At 37.6% G+C, this 10895-nt stretch overlaps 1 protein-coding gene across 6 annotated transcripts in view; it reads left to right on the forward strand.

Moving 5' to 3' along the window:
* The window catches only part of LOC128362887 (cytoplasmic polyadenylation element-binding protein 4-like), an 11006-nt gene extending 2893 nt beyond the window's left edge, over positions 1-8113 (forward strand). For 3 of the 6 annotated variants that reach the window (XM_053323743.1, XM_053323742.1, XM_053323744.1), the window contains exons 4-12: positions 445-538; positions 2078-2128; positions 2967-2990; positions 3333-3509; positions 3766-3855; positions 3976-4094; positions 4541-4655; positions 4743-4924; positions 5096-8113. In XM_053323743.1, coding sequence (XP_053179718.1) covers positions 445-538; positions 2078-2128; positions 2967-2990; positions 3333-3509; positions 3766-3855; positions 3976-4094; positions 4541-4655; positions 4743-4924; positions 5096-5323 — 1080 coding nt within the window. In that variant the 3' untranslated portion in view covers positions 5324-8113. The remainder of the gene's footprint in view (positions 1-444; positions 539-2077; positions 2129-2966; positions 2991-3332; positions 3510-3765; positions 3856-3975; positions 4095-4540; positions 4656-4742; positions 4925-5095) is intronic. The other 3 variants (XM_053323745.1, XM_053323746.1, XM_053323747.1) reach the window with 3 other exon arrangements.
* Positions 8114-10895: the final 2782 nt, after the last annotated feature.

Consider the following 10895-nt stretch of genomic DNA (forward strand, 5'->3'; position numbering starts at 1 on the left):
CAACCCATTTAGATACACAGTGAAGCAAACACTTGTGTTATTTATTACTCATCACAGCTTCTCTTTGTTTATGGATTTCTTTTTTTTCCAAATGCTATGTTGTTTCAGCATAGGGTATTCAGTGTGAATGTGTATTAATTTGAACCTGACAATTTTCTAGCTCTTTAAATAGCATATTGTCTTATCTGCTGATAGCAGAAACAGTGGAAAATTTGTATTTGATTGCAGAGATATGCAAGTGATTTTATATAACACACTCTGAGCTCCATTTTCTGTTTACAGTGCTTTCTGCTGAAGGTCTCTATGGGGATATTCTCTGCATCTTTTTTTATATGATTAGCTATTAGCATCATAGCAGACTATGTCAGGAATCTTGCAGCCTGCGCTCCCTCAGATGGTGAAGTGGGAAGTGGGGAGGCTAATTGTTGTCTTCCTCTCTTTCAGCAGGAGAGAACACGGTCCTTTGATGGTTTCAGTATGCACTCTCTGGAGAACTCTCTGATTGACATTATGAGGGCTGAGCAGGATTCCTTGAAAGGTTGGTTCCCACACTAACAATAGTGAGGAACGGATAGTTTCTCTCACCACTGGCTGTAGATAAATACAGCCGTTTGTTGCATGTATTGGATAGTAAGCAGACATTGGGTATTTTTTCACATTTTTGGTCAAGTCTTTCAGAGGATTTAATCAGCTTAATGGCATTTTCTGAGGCTGTAGTCTGGAATTTTATGAGACAAATATACTGTTGTTTTTTCCTTCAGTCAGTATTGGTGATGGTCCACCTGTGATTGCACTTGTTTTTTGTTAATGTGGTTTCATATAATGTCTTTTCATCTTTCCCCATAATATAATTTGATACTAATTGCACCAACAAAAAAACGAATATTAACGAGCTTTACCAATGTTATATTTAGTGCACATTCGAAATTCATTAGTATGGTTGATTTAATATTAATAATCAGCCCTAAGCCTAAGGTGTTTCTTTTATTTTGTCTCTCCCTTTTAGCATACTGTGTAAAATCGGTCTTTCATACTCAGCCAAGCTGTATGACAGACAGCAACATAGTGGACAGCAGCAATATATGTTCTCATGAATTTGTCCCTATATACAAAAGTGTGAATCTTGGTGGCACAAATTAACAAAAACTGGCAAGAACTGAAAGCTGGCAACAAATGTCTGGGCAAATGTCTAATCTTGTTTACTAATTCTGTGATCAAACTGTTCCTGATCCTAAATTGAAATTTTATTGCTTAAAATTTCAATTCAAAATGTGTATCAAAGTTGAATTCATGCTTAGCTGCTTGTATTTAGACATATTTCACATTAATCACAAGTTTGATTGCCTGGCTTTGTCGTAAAATGTCCAGCTGTAGTATGCTCTGTACACACACACACACACACACACACACACACACACACACACACACACACACACACGTTAAGATCATATTCGGCGTATGAACATTTCTTCTTACTTACATTTCTTACATTATAGCATATTTCTGTCTCAGTCTTTGTAACTCAACCTCAAACTCAATGCAACAATCACCTGCAGCCTTATTTGCTTTGGAGCCTCTTTGAGCTCAACTAAAGCTCTCATTAATAAAACATTTCATCTCAGTTTTGTTATAATCTATCTTAACATTTTTTACGTCAGTGTGAAGCTGTCAGGCTTTACTGGAAGACTATTATGCTGATTTAAGCCAGCTGATGTACGTAGTTCTTTCTGTCTTTAAACTTCTCGACATAAGAGTGTTTGCCATCTCTTAATTTACAAGTTGGCTTCCCCAGTTATCAGACATGTACTAATCATTTGCATGATTGTAACTTTTTTTGCATGTGATAATAGACTTAACATGCACTTCTGTTCACATGTAAGAACTATCAGTAGAGTTGAGGTAATATTCGATTTGTATACTTCCAATATGCAATCATTGTACACATTACCAGAAACCATTCCAACACAATGTTACTTAATGGAAATGGATTAATGTAAGTATTACTCCAGTTGGGGACTATATGATGATGTCGTGTTCTGAGCCTTTCCTGTTTTTTGTTTTTTTCCATGTCATATAGGACGCTACAGCTTCTCCCACCAGGGTGGAGACGGGCCTCTACCTATGAATGGTGTGTAAATGACTGCACATGCATACAAAGTTGCAATGTAGCCATGATCAGGGCTTGAAATTAATGCCTCCCAAATGCAAATGTATAACTGAATTCTGGCCATTTTTAAGAGTGTGAGTCAAGGAGGATTTACTTATAAAACAAAAACAAAACATGGACCGTAGGACATCACATAACCACACCGAAACCCAAAACAAGTTGTAAAAACAAAGTAGACATAGTCACACGACTTGTTTTACACCTTTCTGTACTGCTAGTAACGTTCATACGTTACCAAAATAGCTAAACAAATGGAGACAAAAAACCAGATCGGCTTTTCCGAGTAGGAAGTAGGAAAATAAAATTGCTGTCAGGGAGGTTCAGAGTCAGCAAAGAGCAAACATGCTGCCAATGGCAAATAATGTGCCTTTTGTTTTTGACTTGATGTTTGCTGACTGGATTTTCAGTGTCTCCACATTTCTTTTTCCATGCACAGTGATGCACATCATAATCATATGATTACATGCCATATTATTTGATGAATAATTTTTTTCTTCCCACACTAGTTTACACTGTTGTAGATTTATTTATACCAGTGTGATGTCAGGTACAGTTTATGGATACAGGTGAAACTGATTGCAGTAGATTTATTATGCTAAAAGTTTAAATGTATGCATGCTGGCTTTTTGATGGGAGGAAGTTCAGAGTGGTTGTTACTGTTAAAGGTAGCAGCCATTTTGACTAGTGATCTAAAAAAAAAATTTCAAGCCCTGTCAGTGTTCTTGCATGTTGTTGTTTTTTATTATGTGTCTTTAAAAAAAAGGCATTTCAAGAGTGTTTTGTGTTGTTTTACATGCAGCGAGAAGTTATGGCAGAAGACGAGGTAAAGCTTGTGAATGTGTCTTGATTTGTTTTAATGCTCGTTAGAAATCAGCAATGACCCTGAAATGATGACTTTGTGGTTTGGCCTGTGTTTGTCTGCTTGATCCTTCAGTGTCAGTGACTGTTCTGCCTTGAATGTTGTGAGATTAAGCCCCTTTGCTGCAGGGTGTAAAATAGCAATCATGGCTGCTTTTGTTTGTATTCCTTGACATTATTTATATACACCTAATCAAAATTCCCCTGCTCATTGCAATATTAATTTATATTCAAAATAGCAATAATTCTGGCTTGACCTCAGTAGCAGTGAGCCATAAAATGTAATCAAGATCATTTCCCCCTGTAGGTCATTCCTCTCTGTTCCCCATGGAGGATGAGCGCTCTTTTGGAGAGGACGAATCAGGTGACCAGGGGCTTGCTGGCCTTGGTTCAGCCCACTGTTTCCCTCATCTCAATGGTGAACGTGTGGAGCGATATTCTCGCAAAGTGTTTGTTGGTGGGCTGCCCCCAGATATAGATGAAGGTAAAGAGATGATCGCACTAGCCCCAGTTTTCTAATTTACCTTGTTGTAGACCATACGTTGTTACATTTAAATGTGTTGGTTTTTATGTGGAATCATAGATTTGATCATGTTTACAACTCTGTTGCCTCCAACTACCATTATCAAGCATTTTTCTATTCTTTCAATCCATTCGAAATGATTTGGTTTTATGTTGGAACTAAATGACATTATTGGTTAAATAACTGATGAATTTGCTAACAGAGTTCCCTGTTTCAGATGAGATCACTGCCAGTTTCCGTCGTTTCGGTCACTTGTTTGTGGACTGGCCTCACAAAGCAGAGAGCAAGTCCTATTTTCCACCAAAAGGTGAGTTGAACCAATGTGACATTATATTTGTACCAGCGGGTGGACTCTACAGTATTGCGGTGATGTGTATTTGCTTGTTATGTGTGTGCACTCATCGTTCTGTATGTCCAACCTCCCTAGGATATGCGTTCCTGCTGTTTCAAGATGAGAGCTCTGTTCAGGCTCTGATTGATGCTTGCATTCAAGAAGATGGCAAGCTTTACCTGTGTGTTTCCAGCCCCACCATCAAAGACAAGCCTGTGAGTGTGTTGGTCTGTGTGGCAGCAAACTAACAGTAGTTAGATTTGTTTTTGTCCAAATAAGGGCTTTATTGTGATAATCCATCAGGTCGTTAGTTGAAATCTTGATTTTAAAAAATGAACAGCTTTCTGTGGTAATGTTAATTTGGTTAGTTTTTAAGTATGTATCTACTTGTGGGTACTGTTTATATTTACCCGTAGCACACAAAGTGACTAATGTAACTTCTGACGTCATTGTTAAACCTACATTATTTCGCCATCATTTCAAGGCTTCCTGTTTGGCAAAAAAAAAAAATCAAAACACCCCAATCCCTCAACTGATAACATCCTGCAATGGCAGCCGAATTGAGCTGAAGTTTTATTCCAAATTACATAAGCAGCAAGACGATTTCATTTTCACACACAGAATTCACGATTTTTTTTCTTAAAAACAAATCTTTTTGTAGGTCCAGATTCGACCCTGGAACCTAAATGACAGTGACTTTGTTATGGACGGGTCTCAGCCATTGGATCCAAGAAAGACCATCTTTGTAGGAGGTGTCCCTCGTCCCCTTCGCGCAGGTACATGTCGTTTTTTGATGCCCAGATGCATTGCATTCCTGCAACTGGAGCTGTCTCATTAACTTGAATAACATATTGTCATTCCAGTGGAGCTTGCCATGATCATGGACCGTCTGTACGGTGGAGTGTGTTACGCTGGGATTGACACAGACCCTGAGCTCAAGTATCCAAAAGGGGCGGGGCGAGTGGCCTTCTCCAATCAGCAAAGCTACATTGCAGCCATTAGTGCCCGATTTGTTCAACTGCAGCACGGGGAGATTGATAAACGGGTGAGTAAGTCTGATGTTAGCAGCAGCTTGTCCAGGTCTTAAAATGAAGAGTGCATGTTCATAAAATATTAACTTGCACCTGTCCAGCATGCTGCGGTGCATGTGTTCAGATTCATCCCAACCTCCATTTTGACACACATTTTTTGTCCTTCATTTCATCTCTCTTCTCAGGTGGAAGTGAAGCCATATGTTCTGGACGACCAGCTGTGTGATGAGTGTCAGGGCACCCGCTGTGGGGGGAAGTTTGCTCCTTTCTTCTGCGCCAATGTGACCTGTCTGCAATACTACTGTGAGTACTGCTGGGCAGCCATCCACTCCCGGGCCGGTCGTGAGTTCCATAAGCCACTGGTGAAGGAGGGCGGGGACCGACCACGACACATCTCCTTCCGCTGGAACTAAGGCGAGAGGGCAAGGGAGGGAGAGAATGCAGGATTGGGGAGGGATTGAGAGAAAGGGGTAATTAGGGAAGGGGTACGGGCTATGATATGAAAAATAAATGCACTTTTCTTTTAAGTAAAAAAAAACAAAAAACAAACAAACCTTAATTTATTATTATTTTTTTAAATTGGGCCCTCTAAAAGAATTAAATGCTATGAAGAGAGTGAAATCCCATTTATGTTTTGACTTTAAGTGTGCATGAGCATATGGATGCATTAGATTTGGATTTAGATGTTTTCTGACTTGACTGTACTTTCTTTTGGTGTTAGCTGGCAAAGCTGCTTACATTTGTTGTCAAGAGTAACATAAAATTTAAGTGAGGTTCATCATACCTAAATCAGTATACTAACTATGGAAGTTGCGTTTTTAAGAAGGGTGCATTTTCTTACTTTTTGCTTGCAGGATTAGAGAACAACTGTACCATTTACCAAAGGTTGAGTGCAAATGGTTGGGTTGAACAGAGGAGGAACACCGTTTCAGATGGTCGGACAATGATTGAGTTTTTTTTCAAGCAGCTCAGTGTATAGAACCTGGCTACGTCACAAAACAAAATCTCCCCTCAGTCTGGCACATGTGTCTAGATTGTTGGCAGTCGCTGGCATGAGTTTTTAGGTCTTGGTTTAGAAGTCGACACTTTGTAACCAGAAAGGGCAAACCAAAGATTGGCCTAAAACGCATCATCAAAAGCAGATGTTGATCTGAGGGTTGTCAGGAGAATGGTGTCTCCTCTCGCCGCATGGCGGAGGAAGGCTGGAGTTGTCTGGAGTTTCAGTTTGTGGGTTTCAGCTAATAAAGACACAGCCCTCAGGGCTCAGGTATTGGCAGTAGTATTTGCTCACTTTATATTGTCAGGGATATTAGCACTGGAAGCTAACATGCTAATGTAGTACAAACTAATGGGAATGCACAGTCCAGTCTCCCTGAGCTGTCCTCATGGTGTACCACTGCACGCTCTACCATGACTGGAGCTTCTATCACAAGTGTTGTGGTTGGATATGGTAGTAGCTAGAATTTGCTGTCACAGAGATAAAGATATTATTTTATACATGGCCTGCTGATTTTTGTACAGTGTTTTATAGCTGATTATTTTGTCATGAACATATATACATTTATTATGCACTACTTTTCTAAATATTTTTTTCAATAGTCATTTTAGGCACATTTTTCACAGATGGGAGAACTCCTTTTGCAATACCTCATTTTTTTCACTTGGTGAAAAATAATTTTGTACCTTTGTTACTAAGAGATCTGCATTTATGGTAAACTTAATTTAAAAAAGAAAATGAATGATATTAATATAATTTTCAATTAGCTTTTATATATTTAAGTGCTGGTAAATCTGAAAATTGTCTGGTGCATTGGTGTGATTCTGTAGATAAAAAAAAAAACAACAACTAAGGCTATCATTAGCCAGTCATATATGGATTCTCCTCTGTCCTAATTAACATAATTACAGGATCCTAAGGCATGACAAGACCTTTCTAAAATGATTTTGATAGTCTTGAAAATATATTCTGATATTTCGCTCCTAAGTATAGACAATAAGATTATCTATAGGGTAAATGTTTTGGCTTTGGTCAATGTGAAATCTTCCCTTCTATCACCGGAGTGGATATCAGCTGTTTGAATATTTAGATCCTCTTTCTTGGACTGCCTGTAAGTTCTACTTATTCTTGGCATGCATAATGTAATACAGAAATAACATGGCTAGTGTTAATGCAGGACCTAATGTAATGCACTAGATCTCCTCTTTGCTTTTTAACTTTCTTTTCCTTATCTCTTTGAGATCACCTCTCTTGTAGCCTCTCTTTACATGATGGAGTCTGCCTTCCTTACACAGACATGATGTTTATGCAATCTACACAGTGACAACACTTTGGATGCGTTTTGTAATGTAGAGGTAGGACATAGGTGAGAAGACTTGATCACTTGACCCCCTTTGTGATGTGGCATGCTTTGGGACATAACCTGAATGTGATTTAATGTTGCAAGTTAACTTTGAGCCATTATGTGCAATACTTATTCTTTCCAGAAACAAGTCTCCGCAGTGTAAGTCATTTAATCCATATAAACCATGCAGTCATTTACACATTATTTGTTTCCTATTGTTCATGCTGATGTCTGCAAGAAAAAAAAAACTAATTTATACCTGAATTTATTTTTAAACATTAGTTTTGTGCTTATTTACTTATTTTGCTACTACCATGCTACTGTGATTGAAAACATTGTATATACTAGGTCGATAATGTATTTAGCATTTGCTATATTTTCAATTGAAATGTATAACTATCATTTTGATCAGATTTTTGTTATATTTTTTGGGGTGATGTGTTAAACTCGTTGATGTGTCTAGTTTTTCTAATTGCTGTATTGTGCTCCACATTTTCAGATGAAAAGAATATTGATTATGTCTGTTAGTATTACTTGATTGAAAAAAAATTTCAATAGTTTTTAATTGTATGCTGGGAAGGTTATATTTATTAACTTTTTTTTTTTTTTTACCTGATATCATTTTGATTTTTATTAAGTCATTTCACATTTATACGTAAGTTCAAATTTTTATATTTTCTTCCTGATTAATTTACGCTACAATACAGACGTCAGTTTTTATAGTTGGTTTGTAGTATTGAAGTAAAACAAAGATCTAATGTCATATATTCATTTGCTGCCAACTGTTTGTAACTGTATGCATACATTTGAAGTATTTGTAATGTGAGATGTTGAACGAATAAAACAGCTGTGAGGAAGAATTATGCCTGCCTAAGATTTTCTTTTTCTAAGAAGCTTGTAATAAAATGCTTTTCTTTCGAGTAAATGGAAATCTCTTAACTAATGCTGCTGTTGTGTGACAGCACTTTTTTTTGGCACATCTGGTGAGTTAGGTTGAATCAGGTCAGAGGTATTTATAGGCCGAGGCTTATTTCAGGCCTTACTGAGAGCTATTTAGCTCATGTAAACCTCATGTCTCAGCCTTTTTGTAGTCTAATAAAAGCATGTGTTTTTCTTAATAGTGAATAAAAAACACACAGGCAACATGCAGTAGTACCATTGTACATTTAGAGCTTGTACCACTGATATAGGGGTTTTCACAGATTAACTGCAGTGGTTGTTTCATGGAAACGTTTCATGACAAATACTTATAAATAGCATAGATTCTGTCCTCAATCCTCTTACAACATAACAGACATGGATAATGTTTTCAGTGAGTAGTTCTTGGGACATCTGCTGTATTGCAGACTTGCATTTAACCTCGGTTGCTTTAAATGTTTTATTTAAAGCAGTTTGAACTTTTGCTGGAATTTGCTATATAATGCTTTGCCTTGCCTCAGTTAACTTTATGATTTACTTTTACACAGGTAATGAGTATTATTTGCTTTTCGAGCATATAGTAAACTGCACATTTGTACCCAGACTATCCGCGTAATGCCACCTGCTGGCCAACAACAGTATAGCCACTACACTGCAAACAGACAGAGCAGGGGAAAAGCAGTTCGTCTTCCTCCCATTGGGTTTATCTTTGTATAGACTAGAAGTGGGAAATATGCCGGGTAAGACTGTGTATGTGCCTCAAGTTGGCTCACAGCTCGGCTCCAGTCAAATAGATGAACCACAAGTGAAGCAGAGCAACCTTTCCGCATGTAATGTAGCTCGGGCACAGATGGCCAAGCGCGGGAAGAAGCGGGCCAGAGGTGAAAAAACTCAGTCCGTCTTAAAAGTAAAGGTACCTACTGTCAGCAACCACACGGCGAAAAATGGGGACACGGCGCCGAGAAGATGGACGTCAGAGCCTACAACAACTAAATCCAAGTCCACCGTCGGCCGAGGAGAACCCTGTAATGTAACCTTTCTTATATACAGTCTATGAATGTAACTTAACATGAAGCTAGCATACCTAGCTGCTAGTTAGCTTAGGTGTTGCTAGGTAGCGGGTATGTTTGAATATGGACAACAGTAAACAGCCAAGTGAGCGCTAGTTTATTTCGGGTGACACAATAAATACACAAAGGCAACAAAACCTGTGTGGTTACAAGATTATAAAGATTAAAAACCCTGAAAGATTTAGTTAGGAGGCAGCAGTTGAAAATGAGCCTTTTGCCACAACGCACATTTAGAGCAATGCTTAGGCTATAATATATTTTTTTTTCTAAAAATAATAATAATGCTTTTTTTTTTTTTTTTTTTTTTTTTACAACAAAGTTTTGCTCTCTGTCTAGTCTTGAAAAAATATATCAAGCTCTGTCTGCCTCTAACAGTCCCTCACACAAGACAATGGCAGTCACTGAAATGAGTATAACCCAGTCACTAACTTGAACTAACTGATCTATGGCAACCCAATACAGTATCCCACACTATATTGGTATTGTTTGGATTGTATTAGAAATTTTTGTTGTTTGTAGTAGTTCTATTGCACTTTTATTGTGTCTATCTCCACACAGATGTAGATCTGCTTCTTAAATATCACAACAGTCTTTTCAGAAGGGTTTTCAAAGATCAAAGTCTCAAAAGTGATCATGGATTAAACTATGTTAACAAAAAATGTGGCCACCGAGACAATTAAATAATGAACATGGTCATGCTTCTTACAAACAACAACTAATCTAAATTGTCAGCTTTATCGAGCAAGACAAACCTCATATTCACATGTAGTATTTGTGTTGCCAGATGCTGTAACTGATTCTGACTCCGTTGGTGAAGATGTTTTCCTTTTCTCACAAAGACCCAACAGCACAGCAACAGAAGAGAAGGGAAAGGTAGGCCCTATGCAAAGTACACTATATGTTTTGATCAGTGACAAAGAGTTGTCGGAGAAGACATTGAACAAATGGAAAAAAATGCACTCAGAAACATTTTATTATTTAATTGGGTTAAAGATGTAAGATTATTAAGATGAGTAGTTTGTTTCAGTTTTCACTATGGCAGTGGAGATAAGAAGTACTACTATCTTATTAAAAGCAGAAACTTCAAAGTCAAATATGAGCGGTATGACACCTACAGCAAACAGTACCAAATGGTTACACAAACTGATATTTAAATTGGGACAAAGTAAATAATATTGGTATTTCATCCTTCTATAATTGATTTTATTTTAAGGTTTTGGAGGTTTGCGGGTTCACACAAATTGTAATGTAGCGGTTCTGGCAACAGAGGTCATAACTACAAAGTGAAGTTGTGTTGCCTGGAGTTAAAAGGTGACCTGAGGCATAAGATATATAAAAGACAATTTCATGCATTTTTAAAGGGTTAAAGCATATCATGCTCGGTTGACTGAGCAGATGTGTTAGAAGAGAGGAGCATTAATGGTGAATACATTTGTTAAAGTTCTTATTGTGCAGTCTAAACTACAATACAAGTTGTGTCATCACTGTAACATCCTTTTTCACAGCAGATATTTGGACTTGTGATTGTAATAAAGAGCACGGGTTATATTCAAGTCTACCATCCAGTAGAAGTCACCATGCACAATTCCAAGAACCTGAAATTGAAAGGAATCCAATCATCATTAATGTTTTTAGTGTTTTAATTTAACCCTCTG

This window comes from Scomber japonicus, chromosome 8, assembly GCF_027409825.1.
Source record: "Scomber japonicus isolate fScoJap1 chromosome 8, fScoJap1.pri, whole genome shotgun sequence".
Taxonomy (NCBI): Eukaryota; Metazoa; Chordata; class Actinopteri; order Scombriformes; family Scombridae; genus Scomber; species Scomber japonicus.